Raw genomic sequence first — 21,157 nt, 5'->3', positions numbered from 1 at the left:
AGTCAAAGAGAAAATATTACAAGCAGCCAGAAGGATACAATTCAAATATCATGGAGCTGCAGTCAGGATCACACAGGACTTAGCAGCAACTACATAAAGGCTTGTAGGGCTTGGAATACAATATTCTGGAAGGCAAAAGAGTTTGGAATGCAACCGAGAATCAACTACCCAGCAAAACTGAATGTTCTCTTCCAAGGAAAAGGATGGACTTTCAGTGAACATGGGAAATTTCAGATGTTCCTGTTAAAATAGCCAGAGCTGAACAGAAAGTTTAATCTTCAAATACAGGACTCAGGTGAAGCACAGAGAGTGAATAAGAAGGGTAAAATATGAGGGAGTTATTGATGATGTGCTGCATGTTTTCCTGCATAGAAAAATAATACTGATAATACTCATAAGAAACTTCTCATTTAATAGAGTAGGCAGAAGGAGCTTTTATATATGAAGAACAGGAGAGAGTTGAATTTGAAGATACAACATATTGTAAAAATGTAGTCAGTGACTAAAAGGGAAATACACAGGGAGTAAGAGAAAGGAGAGGTGGAATAGGCTAAGATACTTCATATAAAAATCATTTTTTTCCAATGAGCTTTTGTTATGATATGGAAGGGGGCAAGGCAAGGGGGAATGAGGGAACCTTTGCTCTCATCAGAGGTGCTAAATGAGGAAACAGCATATATACTCAAGGGGATATAGACATCTAGAGTAAGATGGAGAGAAGGGGGAAGGGGGGAATGTGAATGATGGAAGAGAAAGTAGACCATGGGGGAGAGTGGTCAGATATAATACATTTTCTTTTTTACTTCTTGCAAGGGGCTGGGATTGGATGGCTTGTCTAGAACCACAGGGTGGGTGGTTGCTGAGCCTTAGGGGTAGTATGTGGGCTTGGGGCCTCTTGGCCCCAGGGCCAGTGATCAGTCTGCTGTGCCACTCAGCTACCCTACAACTCATTTAAGAAGAGGATCAGAGTGAAACGAGAAAGAAAATATAGTATATGGTAGTGGGGAAGTACAAATGGAGGGAGTTGCAATCAGTAATGGCAACAGTGGAAAAATATGGAAGTAACTTTTGTGATGGACTTACATAAAGAATGTGATCCACCTCCGACAGTGCTGGTGGTGTTGGAACACAGTCTGAATCACATTTTTTATTATTATTTTTTTTGTGGGGGGTTGCCCAGGGCTGCAAAGCTGGGTGGCTGTTGGGTGTCTTGAGGCCAGATTTGAGCCTGGGCATTCTGGGTGCCAGGGCCGGTGCTCTGTCCACTGCACCACCTAGCTGCCCTTATTATCTTTTTTATCAGGGCAATGAGGTTGGAGTGGCTTGCCCAGGGTCACACAGTTGGGTGATTGTTGTGTGTCTGCAGCTGGATTTGGGCTTGGGTGCTCCTGGCTACAGGGCCAGTGCTCTGTCCCCTGCACCACCTAGCTGCCCCTAATTATTATTATTATTATTATTATTATTATTATTATTATTATTATTATTATTATTATTAATCTTTTTTAATTTACTTAATTGCTCATGAGGGCCTATATTTTTTGGGAGGAGGGGTATTATGTTTACTTTATTATTTTTTAATTTTTTATTATTTTTTATTATGTTTACTCTTAAGAATATTTTAGTAATGTATAAAAAGTCATTTGTACAAAAAAATAAAAATAAATAAAACTTTTTAAAAAAGGATTTTTCTTTACTTCTAGGATCCCATCATGTAATTTTAGAAGGATTGTTTTAGACTTCTGAAACTATAATTGACCTGAAATCAAATAAGTGTTACAAAGCTTTTTTTCTTTTGAAAGGCAATGGGGTTAAGTGTCTTGCCCAAGAAGTGTCAGTTCAAAAATTCAGATATTTGGTTTAGCTGTTTGCTATACACACACATATATATGGTTGAGTATGAAAAATATTGGTCAACTCATCAAAATCTAGATTTCAGTCTGAATGGTGAGTTTTATGAATTTTTTTCTTTTTATTATTAAATGCAAACAGCTCAATGTGGAATCATTTGCAGCTATCTAGAATGTTTAGCATTGTAGCAAATTATTATATTTGGATTTTAATGAGCCTTAGAAGTATAAAAGACCTGCAAAAAAAAAAATACATAGTACAACAAAAATTGGGAAATGAGACAACTGAGAGATATGAAAGGATTTAATATGTGTTCAACCTTAAAAGAGGGATGGAAGTCAGGAGGAAGTATACTTTTCCTATCCAAGAGTGGTTCTATGTGATTGCATGGAGACAGGACATTGAAAATGAATTTTGGGAGATTTACATTCCAATTTAGCTAGACTATAAGCTAAATTTTCATAAATACTAGTTTATATGAAAGTAAGCAACAAAATTAGATAGGAAGCAAATTAAGGACTTGTGCGTGTTTATGACTTTTGTATTTTATCTCAGAGTCATTAAGAATCTGCACATTTTCGATGGTAGTACTACCCTCAATAGAAGTTTGAAGAAGAGTTCGGTAAAAAAAAGAATTTAATGAATCATTTTGATCATCAAATGTTGAAGCTGTCTGTAGGAAATCTAGAACAAGTTCATTACCAGTGTAGATTGAATTCAGATAAAAAGTTAGAGCTAAGTACAAACATTTGGGAGTCTATTTACATAGATAAAATTGTCTATTTACATAGACAAAATAATTAAACCCATCTGCAAAAAGGAGATCATCAGGGACAGAGTTTATATAGAGAAATAAAGGCAAGAAGTGGGAGATAATCATTTAACCAAAGAGATTGAAACTGTGCTTTCCATACATTTTTAAGGTAGGTAGTCTATGTATTGTTGTCCTCATTTTACAAGTCAGAAAACTGAAGCCCAAAGTTGCATGATTTGTCCTGGATTATAGACCTAGTAACCATCTGAAGCAAGATTTCACCTTAAATTCATTGCTAAAATCCAGTATTCTTTCTGTTACCCTCAGTGCCTTCTAATGTTATAGAAAATAAATATTAAGGGAATCCTAAGGAAAGATTGCTTAGCAGAAAGTAGGACCTGAGTTAAGCCTTCAAAGGTAAATTAGATTCAGATACATAGGCAACTATCTCAATTATAAATATCTAGTTTAGTTATCTAGTTTAAAATAATAACTGACTTTTATAGCTCTTTTAAGATTTTCAGTATTTTATATCTCAGCTTTATACCACAACCTTTGGGAGATATATATTGTAGGTACAGCATGATATAAACAGGGTTTGAAGGCTAACCTGGGAAAATCTGGGTCTTCTCTTTGACATGGCATACTCTAACTACACTTCTGGACGTCTGTGTGTTGTGATTGGAACCCTCTGGCTCTCAGTTACAAGATTCCTAATATGTATCGATGGAAGTGTTTCCATTGGAGGCTCCCTTCAGAAATGATGCACAAGTCTGGCAGCATCCCTCAGTGCTCTTAAGTGTCTGAGATAGGATTTAAATCTGCCCTTCCATGCTCATGGTCAAAAGAGAACAATAGATTTCAGCATTCTTAAAACTGATGAGGCATAGGGACCTCTTTTCATGTTTCTGAGATCAGTGTTTAAATGTAAACAGCCTAAATAACAAAAGCTCCATTCTACCTATCCATACTCTATTGTTAGTTCCCTTGATCAGGATAATGTCATTTCAGTGAGAACTGGAAAGAAGCAAAGGGTGTCAGAGCATCAACTACCTAGAAAAACTTGGTCTGGTTTACAATCTGGAAAATAATTCTTGAATTTAGCCAGAATGACCCCATTGTGTGTGTTTGAGATAATCTATTCCCTCTAGGGTTCACCAAATGATGCACAAAAAAACTCTGTTGCATGAACTGCCATCTTTGGGCTCATCTCAGTATCAGGTTTGGTTGGGGTTATTTTTTGGTTACTTTTTCAAGTATAACAGCTCGTGGAGGGTGGGAGGGTGAAGAGAAATGGGGAATTTGATCATTGTGAAGGGTACATTGGCTTTTTCCTTAACTAGCTGCTTATGACCTAAATATGTGGGGGATAGAAGGATACTGAAGAGCATCTATGGGAGGAGGGAACTCAGAATTGTCTTCTTTGTTTCAGAGCCTTGCAAAAGATCACCGCATGAAACTTATGCAGCAGCAGCAGGAAGTGGCGGGGCTTTCAAAACAACTGGAACATGTCATGCATTTTTCCAAATGGGCAGTTTCAAGTGGCAGCAGCACAGCTCTGCTCTATAGCAAGCGCCTGGTGAGGAAGTTTTGGTATTTCATATTCAAGTGGAAGAATAAACTAGTGAAATGGTTAGAATGCACAAAAAGTAGGAAAATTTTATTTCTAATATCATCCTTTCCTCCTTGAACATTGTTTATTATTGTCTACATTTTTTTCCACCTTCATTTTCCTAGCACATTATGCACCACATAATTGAAGGTCAATATACTTGTTTAACTTGTTAAAGAATTCATTTTTTCCTATGTATGTCATTGTATCATATTTTAATTGCTATAGTTAAATACTTTATATTTTTATTTTTAAACAATGTATATAACTTCTGTGTTTCCATTCATACTTGACTGACTTCCATCTACTTAGCTCATGTCAAATAGAATATCATCCGCTTTAGCATAATGGGTGATCTTTCCCTCTTAAATCCTGCATGGTAAGATCTCTCCCACCTTTATAGTGGTCTGTAAGATAAGATTTCACTTCCCATAGGGTTGGAGAGGGGTTCATCTAGGTGGCATCACATCATTTATAAACCACAGTTGCTTCAGAGAACCTGAAATGGAATTAAAGGGGAGAAGTTTAGATATAGAGCAAGTGGAAATAGCAGTGCCTGACTTTGTAATGTATTTTTATTTTATGTCATACTTTTCTTCAAACATTTAGGTTCCATTTTACCAAAATTTTTTAAAAATTAAATGTCCATTTGAAACCAGGCCATTTTCTTAAAAGTTTCTAAACCATTATTTTCCCTTCCCCTATTCCCATTTTGGATTTTATACTATGTGTGTGATACTCAGATTTTATATGGATACATTAAAATTTTAAGTGGAAAGTTGTTAGGATATTGATTTTTATATTTCTAAAAATATTTTCTGACTATACATTGTTTTCAATAAGTTTTTTTCAGATGCTGGGAAGCATTTTCTTTATATCTAGGAAGCCCTTTATAATTTAGAAAAATCATTCACTCCAGTCATTTTTTGCAATTCTTTTCCATCTGTGCAGATGATTAAATAGCTTAACAAAGATAGAATTGAGTGGTTCAGGTCAAGAACAGGCCAAAGTTTAGTGAATACACCTCTTCTAACGTAGGTTTATTTCAGCCTTGTTACCTTAAGGTAAAAAATTTCCCAACCTCATATTCTTAACAAATGTTTGTTGCCTGTTAATGTTTTCATGTTTTATATTTATTTTCTAGATAACGTATCGGTTACGGCATCTTCTTCGAGCCAGGTGTGATGCTTCACCTGTGACCAATAACACCATTCAATTTCACTGTGATCCTAGCTTTTGGGCTCAAAATATTTTCAATTTAGGTAGGGTGGTCCTTCTATGTTTATCTTCCATTTTATTTGCTGCTGTTTAAGTGACATGCTATCAAAAATGATTTCCCTCTAAATAATTTTATTAGCCTGTTATTGATATGTATTATTTGTTTGGATTAGTGTAATTCATGGATATCAGACAGATATCATCTATCTAATCATTGTCTTGCCCCCCCTAGCATTTATGACAAATAGTTGTTAATAATTTTCATTCATTGATCCCTTCAGCGATCTAAAATCTTTGTGTACTGCTCCTTAGGCTAATTTTTAACAGACCTTAGATTTTTAAAACCTCTAGTCTAGGACCAGTAGTCTTAACTATTCCTGAAGTACTACTTTGGCAGAATTTGTTTCAAAATAAAAACTATCATTCAGAAACAGGGTAGGAAAGAAAAATGTGGTTACAGAATAAATGCTGACAAAATTTTAAGGAACCAAAGGAACAGTCAGTCTTTGGACAGAGCAGTGATGCTTTAAAATTGAAAGAAACCTAAGAAAATAGTTTTTGAAAGATTGAGATGCCTGAAGGCTCATATGAGAGTTAGTGGCAGCTTTTCAGTGCAAATGTTTGTTAATCATGCTGAGTTACATGGGTATTTGTGACTGTAAATAGAGATTGATGCAGTCATCCAAACTTTCATTTAAACTAGAGGTTCTTAACCTGGTAGACTGGTGAATGAAGCCTATGGACTTTTTCAAAAATAAATTGGGGTACTTTGGTTTTGTGTCTTGACTTCCTTTCTTTTGTCTCTTTCTTGAAACTTCCCTCTCTCCCTTCCTCCCTTCTCTTATCTTACCCAACCTGGAAGTTCATCAGCCATCAGTGGGTCCCAACCCACTACTAATACATGTGGAAACTTTGATTTGCTTGCTTTCTGTCTCAGGTTTATTCAGCCTTTCTCAGGCATCTTATTGTCCTCCCTACCCCTAGACTTAGTATGGACACCTTATCAGAAGCCCATTAGCTCAGAATTCCAGAGCTGAAACTATTCACCAGTCTCAGCTTCTCTGGTAACTGTGATTTCAATAAACCACTGTACCCTGCTTAAAATAAGGTTTTTAAATGCATAAAATGAAATATGTAAGATTATAAAGGAAATAAGTCATATTATAATAAAGAATAAATTCCCCCCCCAATGGAAATCTCTAAATTAACTTTTGTGGATATTCATGGCTCCCAGACTATAAACCTCCAACTTAAAATGGCCTATTTCTCTCATGTACACACACTGTGAATCACTTCCAGTCAATCACTCTCCAGAATATATCCACAGATAAGGGGGTGGTAAATTGGGTCCCTCAGGGAATACCTTCTAAGAGGAAATTATTTTAAAGGAAGTGATGAAAATGAAGATGCTATTCAGGGTTGAGAGAATGACATGTTTAAAAGCATTAAATGCAAGAGATTTTTGGAAGGTCCTGAAAGACATAAGTAAAGCTGAGATTTGATATATCAGGGAGGCAAGTTAGGAGACATCTACAGTAACCTAGGTATAGAATGAAGATGGGATTGACTAAATTAATGAATATCAAATGAAAATCCAAGTCTACCTTAGCAGATCAGTGTAGAATCTTTTGACAGGTAACCATTCAAATTATTTTCTTTCAACTGGGAAAAAACTTCTGGCCTCTCTTCAGTTAATCTGTCCACCAGATAACACCTAGTGGTTAGATCCTTCTTGATTTTATTGATTTGAATTCTCTTTGAAATTTCTTTCCATTTGGGGGGAAACATGGAAATAGGTTATTGTAAGAAAAATCTTAGGTGGAAAGAATTCAAGTACATTTCCTCCCACCATGCCCCCCCCCCAAAGATTTTTAATATAGATAGATACAGTGGTTGTATTTGTGAGGGAAGCAGAGTGAAACAATAATTTGCATAAGGAAAAAATGTGAATGAACAAACTTTTATTAATAATGTTAGTTTATAGTTAGAAGAGAAATTGAGGACAGTCCTGAGCCATGCTGGATATTAAGTAGCTCATGAAGTAAGAGTATGAACTTCTGCTGAGGACAGTATTTCTGGAATCAAGCATGGATTTTAAGAAAAAATATTAGTAGCTAAGAGAAGAGTGTCTGACTTGGATCAGAAGGAATGTGGCAGTGATGGTAGAGAGTGAATTGATGTGATAGCTGATAATGTGAATTCGTAAAAATGGCTGACATAATATTTATAAGAAAATGAGCTTATTTCATGTTGCTGTTTAGATTTTAAAACAATATTCAGTAGCTGTCAGAAAAATATTAAATTTGACTTTCTTTTTAATCAGGTTCTTTAGTAATCGAGGATAAAGAGAGCCAGCCACATATGCCTAAGCAGAATCCTGTGGTGGAACAGAATTCACAGCCACCAGGTGGTTTATCTTCAAACCAATTATCCAAGTTTCCAACACAGATCAGCCTAGCTCAATTACGACTCCAACACATGCAGCAACAGGTAATGGCTCAGAGACAGCAGGTGCAACGGAGGCCAACACCTGTGGGCTTACCAAACCCTAGAATGCAGGGGCCCATCCAGCAGCCTTCCATCTCTCTTCAGGTAAATTTGGAAGTCAGCCCCATCCCAATTTAGCTTCCTCTAGTATAAAGGTGTTAACCACTCTTAAAGAGAGAGAGAGAGAGAGAACCACTTATCAGTTTATGGTAAGACCCCCACCCCCAACCCCCTTCCACCAAAATTTCAATATATGAAACTGTTGTTCTGCAAATCATTTGAGAGCTGCTGATTCTTCACCCTAGTTTAGCCATTTGGATTTAATAGTCTATTTATTTGTTTCTTTAAATTGTCCGTTTTAACTAGAATTACTATATATTGGAGATAGTAAATAGGAAAGGGTGAATATTTTTAAATAATTTGAATAAAGCCCAAATCACTTTTCATACACTGCTTCCTGACTGAAAAAGTATATGAGAGAATCATATTGGCACATTGTAATAACCACGCTATTAGATACAAGGCCTACTTTTTCAATCATTTTCTAGAACTTGTCTGGAAATGACAATATGTCTGTAAGATTACATAAAAGGTTTTGTGTTTGGGGATTTTTTACATATATAATTTTTTCTAGGTAAATATTTTTAGATTCAAATTTTCAACAACTTAAAAGCCATTTTTGCATATATTTTCTAACAAGTTAAATAGTAATTTTTACTATATAGCCTTTAAAAAGTTGTTAAAACAGAATTATTTTGACTTGGAACAAGATTTTTATAGCAATAACTACCTTGGAAGTCAAGATAATATGATTTAAAGTTCTGCCTTCTTGTATGTATTACATGAGTAGCCTTTATGGCATGTTTTCTTAACTGGTAGGGCCTTTAATTTCATCTTATATAGAAGGAGTAGTTGAATTAGATGATCTCTATTCATGGTTATGCTCTGAATAAAAGGGGTATTTATCTTGTCATTTCCAGTTTTAAGGTAGTTGAGTGGTAAATTCCTAATAGAATCTTCAGGCAATAAAAAGAATTTCTTTTATGTAAATAAACAGTCCTGATTTTTTCCTTCTTGGGGGAAAAAATAAAATTAGTGTCTTCATCACTTTTCAGTTGTACAGTTTACCTCTCTGATACCCTCCTTGCTCTACTTTTACTCTTTTACCCATCTCATCTTATTCACTTACTATCATTCAACCAATAATTTTCACTCCTCCATCCAGAATGCTTTCTTCTTTATGCTTTTTAAATTAGTAACATTTATTCTTTGTAAATTCAGTTCTTCCATTTTTTTTTATTTCCAAAGGTACATTTAAATAGACAGTTACATAAATAAATGTCTGTATATGTTTGGCATTGAACTTTTAAATCAATACCTTTACATTGCTCCCCTAAGGGATTTGTCTCTTCTTACTTTTTGCTTTTACCTTTTTCTAAACTGTCAGTCTATATTACTTTACCTTTACCCAGAAGGTATAGTTAGGAGTAATGTATCTATAGCCTCACCTTCACCTTTTCTCTCCCCATTTCCCACTCAAAAAACCAGAAACCTAACCCAGTAGTATCAATATTGTCAGATATGGAAAAAGAAATCTCATCCATGGATATATTTGGGGGGTCAAATATATTAAAGCCCATTTTTATGCTCATGTTAAGGAACACATATAACCTGCTCAGTAGACTTCCTTTTTATGAGATCTACTGAATAATAGTTTTATTAACAAGAGGGTAGTCCACAATTTGTACTTAGAGCCACAAGTGCAAATGTATAGCAAGCAAAAATGCATTTATTTGTATGACTCTTACATATACATGTGTATATATAGTACAGTACTCCTAAAGATACAAGTTAGGCCTTTCCGGCCCAGACAGAATAAGATGGCGACAGTTGAGAAGAGACAAAAGCTGTGTGTGTGTGTGTGTGTGTGTGTGTGTGTGTGTGTGTGTGTGTACATATGCATCTAAACACACATATAATAAGTACATCAATGCTCACTGACTGGTATACGTCTGTCTTGATGATCCTAAGATGTCCTGGAATGCTGCAGGGCGTGCATTCATGGGGGAGCTGTATGGTAAGAGAAAGTAACATCTATAGAGAGGTTGCTTCAACCCAGCAGATCTGAATGTATATTCCATCTTTATACTTAGTGTTTTTATGGAAACAAGGAAGTGTTTTAAGCAATGTACTCTGTCCAATCACTGTGCCAAGCATTCAGATACTGACAAAGCAGGACGGTCCTTGCCCTCCAGGAACTTAGATTCTCATAGCGAGGACGACACCTAAATGGGAGCAGTGACCAAGGCAGGACACTTTGTCAGGAAAATCACAGGGCTAGTGAGTGGAGTATTAGAGCCAGTGATCGATGCATCCTTTCCAGCAGCGGTATGTGGATGGCATTTTTGTTTCCAGAGAAGGGTGAATGGCATGTGGGGAATGTTCCTGCATCAGTGGAACCTAAATGTGGCCAGAAACAGCAGCCTTGGGGCCTGGGTCAAGTGCTGAATCATGGATCAGAGACTGAGGGATCTGGGCTGGGGATGGGAGGTGGGGAGATGGGGCAGGGGTGGGGGGAGTCTTGGAACCTCTTTAATCTACCAGTTTTCCTCTTGTCAAATTGGGCTAATGACATGTTACTCTCTACTTCTCTGGGTTGTTGAAAGAGAAACAATTTTTAAACCATAAATACCATAGAAATGAATTGTTATAAAATGGCTTAAAAAGTGTTTATAGAATAGTAATTGTTTACACATTCTAGGAAACAGATAAATATAACCCCATCAGGATTTGTACCAACTTCACAGCAGGATTTATATCAACTTCACATAAATAAGTGAAGGAGTTTGCAGTGCTGTTTTTCCTACTGATCTTTTATTCTTGGAAATTCTCATTTCCATTGAAAACTAAAGCATTCTGTGCAGTTTCATTTTAAACACAATATAATTAATTTATTTCTTGTTGGGTGTTTTTTTTAGCAGCCCCCTCCGCGTTTAATAAATTTTCAAAATCACAACCCTAAGCCCAATGGACCAGTTCTCTCTCCTCATCCTCCTCAACTGAGATATCCTCCCAACCAGAATATACCACGGCAAGCAATAAAACCCAATCCACTACAGATGGCATTTTTGGCACAGCAAGCCATAAAACAGGTAACATTTTTTCTACTTAGTTTTTAAGCATCACAAGTTTCATTTATGCAGCTCGGTGACTATAGCAGAGATTATAGGTGCTCTTAGATTAGCATTGCAGTCCTATTAAGCTGAAAAATAAAGTCATAAATGAGGAAGCTCTAAATTTCTTATAACTGTTATATTAATTTATTTCTCCATATTTTATACAATTCCTAATGTTTGAAGTATATAAATTTTTTCCTCTCAAGATCATGAGTTTCCCATAACTCTCTAAAGTTATTAGGATGAACGTGGAATAAATCATTAGTGCTCATGGGATTTACCTATTGACCTTCACAAATTTGTGGGCCAGGGAGGAATTATTAGGAGAGAAAAATGAGTACTTAGAAATCTAGCTAGAAGGATTTTTTTTAAGATTTTGAGTTTTACCATTTTTCTCCCAATCTTACCTCCCTCCCCCCACTCCCCCCACAGAAAGCAATCCGTCAGTCTTTACTTCGTTTCCATGTTGTACCCTGATCCAAATTGGGTGGGATGAAAGAGAAATCATATCCTTAAAGAGAAGTCTAAGAGGTAACAAGATCAGACAATAAGCTATCTGTTTTTTTTTTCCTAAATTAAAGGGAATAGTCCTTGTACTTTGTTCAAACTCCACAGCTCCTTATCTGGATACAGATGGCACTCTCCTTTGCAGACAGCCCAATATTGTTCCCGATTGTTGCACTGATGGAATGAGCAAGTCCTTCAAGCTTGAACATCACTCCCATGTTGCTGTTAGGGTGTACAGTTTTTTTTCTGGTTCTGCTCATCTCACTCAGCATCAGCTCATGCAAATCCCACCAGGCTTCTCTGAATTCCCATCCCTCCTAGTTTCTAATAGAACAATAGTGTTCCATGACATACATATACCACAGTTTGCTAAGCCATTCCCCAATTGAAGGACATTTATTTGATTTTCAATTCTTTGCCACCACAAACAGGGCTGCTCTGAATGTTTTTAGACAAGTGATGTTTTTACCCTTTTTTATCATCTCTTCAAGGTATAGATCCAGTAGTGGTATGGCTGGATCAAAGGGTATGCTCATTTTTGTTGCCTTTTGTTCATAGTTCCAAATTTCTCTCCAGAAAGGTTGGATGAGTTCACAGCTCCACCAACAGTGTAATAGTGTCCCAGATTTCCCACAACCCTTCCAACAATGATTGTTATCCTTTCTGGTCATATTGGCCAGTCTGAGAGGTGTGAGGTGGTACTTCAGAGAAGCTTTGGTTTGCATTTCTCTAATAATGATTTAGAGCAGTTATGGTCATATGGTTATGGATTTCTTTGATCTCATCTGTAAATTGCCTTTGCATATCCTTTGACCATTTGTTAATTGGAGAATGGCTTTTTTTTATATAAAAAAATGACTCAGTTCTCTGTATATTTTAGAAATGAGTCCTTTGTCAGAATCATTAGTTGTAAAGATTATTTCCCAATTTACTACATTTCTTTTGATCTTGGTTACAGTGGTTTTATCTGTGCAAAAGCTTCTTAATTTAATGTAATTGAAGTCATCTAGTTTGTTTTTGGTGATGTTCTCCATCTCTAGATGGATTACTCTTAAAAGAAATAGAACAGAAATCCTCAGCTGAACTTTGAAATGAAAGATAAGGAAATATAGTAGCTAAATGGCATTCATACCTAGTTTAAGACTTCTGACTTGAGTATACAAGTAATATGCAGAAATTCTTTTTTTAATTTTTAAATTTTCTCCCCTACTCTTGCCCCACCCATTAATAATAAATATACAAAATGCATTATACATAAATTCATGCAAACCAGTTTTGCATTAGTGTCCCCATCCCCCCTCCCCAATCTGTTTTGGTCTTCACTGTCAATCCATTAGTTCTTTATGTAGACATAGATAGCATTTTTAGTCATGCACCTTTGGAATTGTCTGAAAGGATCATCATAGTGATCAGAGTACCCGAGTCATTTACAGTTGATCATTGTTCCAATATTGCTGTTCCTGTACGAAGTGCCCTCACTTCTGCTTACATCATTTTGTCTCAGTTTATGTCAGTTGTCCTAGGTTCTTTTGAAGCCATCTCCATCATTCCTCACAGCATAATAATGCTCCATCACATTTTTATATAATAACTTTTTTAACCACTCCCATTTGTTTTCTCTCTCCCCTGTTTTTTCATATTCATTCTTAAACTGCATTGAAAGCTCTCCTGATGTCCACCTCAATATGTACATCATATTAATATGACTGAATCATGCTATGCATTGAAACTATCAACTGAATAATAAAAATGGTGCCAGAAATGTTTTGTTATTACTATTTAGTTTTGAGAAACTTGGGGTTTGTTTATCATTTAATAGGCTTTTTAAAAATTCTTTTAGAAACTGTGTACTTGTTTCAAACACCTGATTCTATGCTGTCAAAACATCAAGGACTCCATTTTTTTTTTCTACATGCCTATTCTCATTCTATGACTGGTGGTCTTAAGATCTGTCTTTATAATCTGGTTATTTTGCTCTCCCTCCCTTTGTGATATTAGGCTACTTTACTCACATCAAAGGAGTTGATCTGAATGACTTCTGAGGTTCCATCTACCTCTGAATATGTGATCAACTCATTTACATATTTGTTCACTTATTCATTTATTCATCTACTCATCTTTTTGTTTGGTCTGAGTCTTTAATTCCATCTTTCATTTTTCATTCAATTTTTCATTGATTCAAAATAATTAATTGGAAATATACTTAAGTATTTTTCTGGTTTTCAAATTCTTTTGTTGTTGTTGTTAGTATTTTTAGGTTTTTTTTGGAAAGGCAAATGGGGTTAAGTGGCTTGCCCAAGGCCACACAGCTAGGTAATTATTAAGTGTCTGAGGTCCGATTTGAACTCAGGTACTCCTTACTCCAGGGCCAGCGCTCTATACACTGTGCCACCTAGCTGCCCCATAATTCCATTTTTAACATTGTTTTACTAATGCTCCAAGTTACCTAGGAAAGTTGTCTCTTAAAGAGTAAATTATTTCTCTATCGTGAATTATTAATGAGCCAGGCAATTTCTTTATGCCAAGATATTTTTCATTGTTCATGCATTCTTTCCAAATTAGAGAATTAAGCTATAGAAGCCATTTATAACATTTTCTGTGTGTGTGCACATGCATGTGCAGTCACATAAAAGTTAGATACTCTCTTTCAAAAAACATAGTTACTCCCAATTTTCCTAATAGCATCAGTCATTCTGAACAATTAGGTCTTTCAAATGACTGATTATGTTCTATTAAAAAATTTATTACTCGATTATATGATTTTTTAAATGCTATAGTATACCTGATATTATTTTTCCCTTGACCCTCTCGACTTTTAACTCTTTGATATGTGTGGTTTTTGCAGTACTTTGAATCATGGTCTAGGTTTTAAACATCACAAGTTTCATTTATGCAGCTAGGTGATTATAGCAGAGATTATAGGTACTCTTAGATTAGCACCACAGTTTTATTAAGCTGAAAAATAAAATTTTTTCTAGTAATAATTTTTTTATTTTGTTTTCTTTGTATAGAAATTTTTTTAAAAAGTCTTTCTAGATATATTATTTCATGGGTGCTTCATATATCCAGGAGGATTATTATTCACATTTCTTAGATGAGTAATTTCAGGCTTTGGGTGGCAGATCCAAGGCACTCAGTTATAACAGGAGCCCAGGTCTTCTGTGTCATGTCATTTCTGTTTTAGTTTGATGTACCTATATATGGGTAAACTTATACAAATATTGAGAGGTTAACAGCAAAGAATATATATCAAAATGGGAGTATATAAATGCAACAAAACAGTGGCATGCTATAAGAAATAATGAATATGCTAAACGGATATGAGAAGAATTATTCACCATTATAAAGTATAGTAAGCATAACCAACAAAACAATATATACAAATATTACTAAAGTGTTCAACCATAATGGTTTCTAGAATGTAAATAGAACAACAGCAAACCATTATTAACTAAAAGATGTGAGGGTATATTGACCCCTCAAAGAAGAGAAGAAAACCTATACTGTTCCTTACTCTGATAGTTTACACAGGTCAGGGATTAGGGATATGAAAAACCTTGCCTGTAATATCAAACTTTCTTATAGTCATTATTTTTGCTGAACTATTTGTTTTTCCTCTTTTTGTAAGACTTTGCTTCAACAGATTAGTCCCTGGCAGTCTTAAGACATGGGAAGGGGATATTTGGGAAATTTGGGTGTTACAAAAACAAATAAAAATCATCAAGTTTTCCAGACTTTTGGAATCATCATATCAGGCTAGTGATAAGGAGAAGCCATTCACAAAAAGAGCTCAGATAGATAAGTGTGTACACTAAGTTTTTAAGATAAAATCGGCATCAAAAAGCCATTAAAATCCTAAAGTCATCATTGTGGCAGTCATGAAGCAAAACAGTAAGAGAAGCATCAACTAGGGAAGTTGAGAGATTTAGGTCAAAATAAAAAGCTTTGCATAATTGTTTTCCCAGATTCGGGGCTTTCTCTGAACTCTTTCCTCTCCCTGTCTTTTTTAATAACTATCCCTGGTCTGTGCTTGTTGAATTGCTATATTATTTTATATTACATGGTATTTTTAATATGTAATAGTATATTTAAGTGTTCCTTTTAGTTTCTTTTCTAATAACCTTAAAGGAATTGTTTTCTATGTATTTTAACTTCCACAGAGTTACATATTATTTCAAAATGTCTTCTAATTCTAATTTTAAATTTCCATTTCTTACTGAACTATAAAATGTCAAGATAATATACTTTGTAGTAAATTTTGCTGCTCAAATCATAGTATAATTATGGTAGATTGTTACTACTTTTCCTTCTTCCTTACCAGTGGCAAATTAGCAGCAGTGGGCCAGCATCAACTGTTCCTTCAACTGCTAGTAGCACCACATCTACTCCTTCTAGTCCTACCATTACTAGTGCAGCTGGATATGATGCTAAGTCTTTTGGACCACCTATGATTGATCTGAGTTCTCCAGTTGGGAGTTCCTATAATCTTCCTTCTCTTCCAGATGTAAGTATATCTAAATACTTCAGTTAGTGATTTAATTTTTGTTAAATAAGTGTTTAAGACAATGTTCATTTATTCCTATTGGTAGTTTTCATTAATGTACAAAAAGTATAGGTAGGTGCCACAGTTGATAAAGCACTGGCTCTCGAGTTAGGAGGATATTACCTCAAGTCTGATCTCAGACAATAGTTGTGTGATATTGGGCAAATCTCTTGAACCTATTGCCCTGCCAGGAAAGGAAGAAATTTAGGTCTGTGAAGAAATTATTGGGAACAGGTATCTGGTGAGGTGGATAAAGTACCAACCCTGAAGTCTGGAGGACTTGAGTTCAAATCCAACCTCAGAGACTTGTTACTTACTAGTTACATGACCAAGCCAAGTCACTTGATATCATTGCTTTGCAAAACCATCTCCCCCCCCCCCCCCCCAAAAAAAAAGCCTTAGAAATATAAAGGAAAAAATTTATGTTTGAATTCTATTTTATGCTGGGAACTTATAAATCTCAAACAATTCTTTTGTTTTCTTTTGAATTTATTCAAACTACCTTCCCCCCCTCCAAAAGGACTTTTTTTGTGATAATAACAAAACACTTAAATTTTCTAGAGCCATAACTCTTACTGCATTGTCTCAATGCTCATTATTTGTTGCTATATCCATTAGCATCTATGCTTGATTCTCCTTAAGTTACCAGGAAACATGTCTTTTGTAAATCATAGATAGAAGCAGAATTTTTCCTTCCTGCAGAGTTAAGGAGTTCAGCTCCACAGAGTGACCCTGTTCCAAAGGGTCTGCATTCATCCCAAGGTGCTCATATTTGTTGAACCACATAGAAGCTGTTGTAATAGCTATTTACTGGGCCATTGCCCTGCTTCTGGCATACCTAGGATAAAATTTATTGTTCTTTTTGCAGTCCCACACTAATTCTGTCACTATTTAGTAGTTCCAATAGCAAGAATGGGAATCCAACAGGATGTGATTTATCCAGTATTAGACATTTTCTTTGTGACATTATAAGGAGGAATGTACAACCTAGAATGAAGAAACTATTTTAAAATATTTTTTTCATGCAGATGATCCAGACCTTCAGTTTTTAATCTAGATAAAACCATTTAGTGATTATCGAGCAATCAAGTAACAATTATTTCTCAATATCTTGTGTTAAAGCAAAATCTGAAGTATCACTTTGTTTCTAAGCATAATTAATCTCAAGTTGATATTTTATGAATTTGCTACATCTGGTCCCACTGATTCCTGTCCACAGCAAATATATTGGATAGGAAACTGCTCAAACAAGTGCTTCTCCTAATGTGTACATGACCTTCAGTTTGATTTCAGTAGACCTGCAAGTTATAGCTAGCACTTGTTCCTAAATTAGAAGATTCATCGTCAGGGACAGATTATAGACTCTACCTTGTCCAGGGAAGGACTGTTACGATCATGTTATGAAAGACCTTGTTTTTTGCTCAACTTTGACATTCCTACTTAGTCATGCTAACTTTAGATAGCATATACTAGCTTGTAGAAAGTGTGGTCGTCTCTTCAGTTAAAGAGATGTCCATGCTTGAAATCATGATATATCGTCAGTAGTTTTGGATTTGAGAGATAAATTGTTTTGGTTTGACGGAATAAGAAGTAAGATAGATAATTTTGTAGTGGTCATTACAATGGGTTTTTTAAGTGGGTATTTTTTGATCTTTGGCATTAGTGTTGATGAAAATAATTTATATTCTGTACTGTACCTTTTCTGAATATATCCATATGTACGTGTGTATAATGCACATATGTGTGTGTGTGTGTGTGTGTGTGTATATATATATATATAAAATATAAAGTTACATCTATGGTGTTCAAGGTAGACTTAATTCCTCAAGGTAGACTATTAAGATTAATTATATCTTTCATTTCCTATGGAAATAGTGCAGTGTCAGAACTTTCATATGATATATAATGCATTTTGTTTGATTTTGTTGATGTGGGTAGATACACATTTTGGATAAGTATAATGTAATTTCTAGTTTGCAAATGCAGAATTCCTTAAATAAAACTGCTCTTTTTTGTTTGTTTTGCAAGATTGACTGTTCAAGTACTATCATACTGGATAATCTTGTGAGGAAAGATGCTAATGTAGAGCACAACCAACCAAGACCTCCTTCAAACAGAACAGTCCAATCACCAAATTCATCTGTACCATCTCCAGGCCTCCCGGGTATAGTACTTGTTTTAGTTTATGTAGATAGCTTTTAATCCTTTCCCGTCTCTGTTCAATGTTTAAGGGATCTCACTTATGTCAAATATTGTCCTATTAGTAATTGGGAACAAAACCAGATACACAGGCAGCCAGGTGGGTGCTGCAATGGATAGAGCACTGGCCCTGGAGGCAGGAGGACCTGAGTTCAAATTTGGCCTCAGACCTTGGACAAGTCACTCTTAAGTTCATTGTCTTAAAAAAAAAAATTGAACCAGATACAATAGGCAACAAAGTTGATCTTGTTACTCAGTATATCAATATTAATTCAACTTTGAAAGATTAAAATACTTTTCTGGCATTTTAATTGTCTTATCATTATTAATCCAGTATGGTTAATGCTCATTCCCTGTCCTCTGCACCTCTGACTACAAGTGTTTTAGTCATGCTTTCTGATTGTCATGATTCTATTTGCTATTCCCTAAGTTTACACAATAAACCTTTTTTGACCCTTGTTTCTTACCTGAAATTATTATTTTATAGAGAAGGTAAAAGTCAAATAGTTTCCTAATATTTATATAAATTTTTGGTGTCATCCAATCTATAACATTTTACTGACTGGTTTAATGAATTCTTTGCCTTCAGTTATATTTATGCATTTTAATGAAATACTGTGTACTCATTTCCTACTTTAATTTCCCAGAAAACTATAACAAAAAAAAAATCAGGAAATTATGAGTTTTATGTTTGGTTTTTGACCTAAGCACACTTTGCAAAGTAAATTTTAAGTTGAAATAAAGTAGTGGAGAAAAATTTAAAACAATTTACCAGTCATTAGAAAGATGTGTTTAAACATAGTAGTAATATGAAAATGCGAAGCTTTTTTCTAATCTTACTTTTTTTTTTTTATCACTTATCAATGAAATTGCTTTATTTACTTCTCATTTTCCCTGTTACTCAACATTCTAGGTCTATGTATTTTTTCATCAGTCCTTTGCTGCTCTTGGATCTTTAATATTTTTTTGCCTTCCAAATCAAATCTGAGGATTTAGTCTACCTATTTGAGACATATTCTGAATATGCTTTTTAGTTATGATATGCACATTCATCTTTGCTTTTCTTTGTTCTTTTCCCAAACCCATAGCTCTCTCTTTCCCTCTGCCATTCTGAATCCATGTATATTTTAAGTGCCAATCTGTTCTTAATTATAGTATTTTTCTGTATGACAGAATTTTGCATTTTGTATCCTGTCTTGCATTTTTTACTACTCTTAAATGTAGTTGGTCTTGTATATGGCTACTTAGTATATAAATGCCATGCAGTGAGTCATTTATTCCCACATTTTTTCCTTTTTTTTTTTTAACTCTTATGTACACAAATAATTTTTGATTGATTTTTAGGACCTGTAACTATGACTAGTGTACACCCACCAATCCGCTCACCTAGTGCCTCCAGTGTTGGAAGCAGAGGAAGGTAAGCTATTTCACATCTGTAGCAAGATTCATTTTGCCAATTCTAGTATATTATAAACATTTGCTTTATCTATTTCAAATATAATCAGTTAAATAAGTATAAATTATAACATCAATTAAGTATTAAAAAGGAGAGAATTATCTAATTATTTAAAAAGCGTTTGCAATGAAAGTATGTGGAAATGAGGTAAAAAATAAGATGAATAGAAAGAAACATAGCGTTTTCTATTTAAAATAGTATATTGACAAATAGAACTTTTGTAATGACCAAAATTAATGGGTGTGAGGGGAAGAAAGCTTGGTGAATAAATGGTGGTATCTGTTTATTCTAGTGAAAAATACTTCTCAAAAGGAGAGAAAGCCTTTTTCATATTGACCAGATTCCTTCATGTTAGCAGGGTAGTCAAGTCAGAAATGATGTCTAGAAAGTATGTTGTGTCCCATATTAAGGATATCCTACTTGTAATGTTGCAAATAACTTTATAGCATATAGACTTTTTCTTTCTACCTTTTCTTTTTTATAGCTCTGGCTCTTCCAGCAAACCAGCAGGAGCTGATTCTACACACAAAGTCCCAGTGGTCATGTTGGAACCAATAAGAATCAAGCAGGAAAATAGTGGCCCACATGAGAATTATGATTTTCCTATTGTTGTAGTAAAACAAGAAACAGATGAAGAACCTAGATCTCAAAATGTAATCACCATATATCATAGATACTATTCTTATTTTGAAGGATTAGATTTTTGTAGCCATTAGGCATAATGTTAATATGTAAGCAAGAAAATTTACTATCAGCATTGGAAATAACAGAAACTTTAAAAAATATTGTTGCTGCAATGTCAATAGTATTGTGAATAATATTTTATTATAACTTTATTACAAAATGATATTATCTGAAGCATGTTTATTCAGAGAGTCTAGTGTTTACCATATTCAATTTTCAAATTCCTTCAAGCTAAGGGAGAAAAATAAGCCAGAGTGACAGTAATCTGGGGAAACATGTTAAAAAAACATTTATTTTTAAACTTTTTTTTTTTTTTTTTTTTTACCTTTTCCATTTAGACCAACTTTCCAAGAAGCATACTTACTTCGTTGCTCTTGGACAGTAATCATAATGCCACATCTGAGGAAGCTGTTTTAAGAACAGATGCTCCAGATAGCACAGGGGATCGACCAGGACTTCAAGCAAGTCCTTCAAATGGAAAGTCTGGATGGGGTGGGGTCTCACAGAAATCACCTCTTCATGGTGGAGAAAGTAGAAAAGAAGATGACCCCAATGAAGATTGGTGTGCAGTGTGTCAGAATGGAGGGGAACTCCTTTGTTGTGAGAAATGCCCTAAAGTGTTTCATCTTACTTGTCATGTGCCTACATTGGTGAATTTCCCAAGGTAAATTTT

At 34.9% G+C, this 21,157-nt stretch overlaps 1 protein-coding gene across 1 annotated transcript in view; it reads left to right on the top strand.

The window, feature by feature from the left end:
* TRIM24 (tripartite motif containing 24) overlaps nucleotides 1–21,157 on the top strand; it is a 111,173-nt gene that overhangs the window by 81,321 nt on the left and 8,695 nt on the right. Inside the window, exons 7-15 of the mRNA XM_074195272.1 lie at nucleotides 4,035–4,181; nucleotides 5,359–5,476; nucleotides 7,756–8,024; nucleotides 10,898–11,071; nucleotides 15,924–16,106; nucleotides 18,174–18,309; nucleotides 19,689–19,761; nucleotides 20,285–20,453; nucleotides 20,823–21,149. Of these exons, the coding sequence (XP_074051373.1) occupies nucleotides 4,035–4,181; nucleotides 5,359–5,476; nucleotides 7,756–8,024; nucleotides 10,898–11,071; nucleotides 15,924–16,106; nucleotides 18,174–18,309; nucleotides 19,689–19,761; nucleotides 20,285–20,453; nucleotides 20,823–21,149 (1,596 nt within the window). The remainder of the gene's footprint in view (nucleotides 1–4,034; nucleotides 4,182–5,358; nucleotides 5,477–7,755; nucleotides 8,025–10,897; nucleotides 11,072–15,923; nucleotides 16,107–18,173; nucleotides 18,310–19,688; nucleotides 19,762–20,284; nucleotides 20,454–20,822; nucleotides 21,150–21,157) is intronic.

This window comes from Macrotis lagotis, chromosome 7, assembly GCF_037893015.1.
Source record: "Macrotis lagotis isolate mMagLag1 chromosome 7, bilby.v1.9.chrom.fasta, whole genome shotgun sequence".
NCBI classification, from domain to species: Eukaryota; Metazoa; Chordata; class Mammalia; order Peramelemorphia; family Peramelidae; genus Macrotis; species Macrotis lagotis.
The sequence above is the reverse complement of the archived record's forward strand: the minus strand, read 5'-3'. Positions and strand labels throughout refer to the sequence as shown.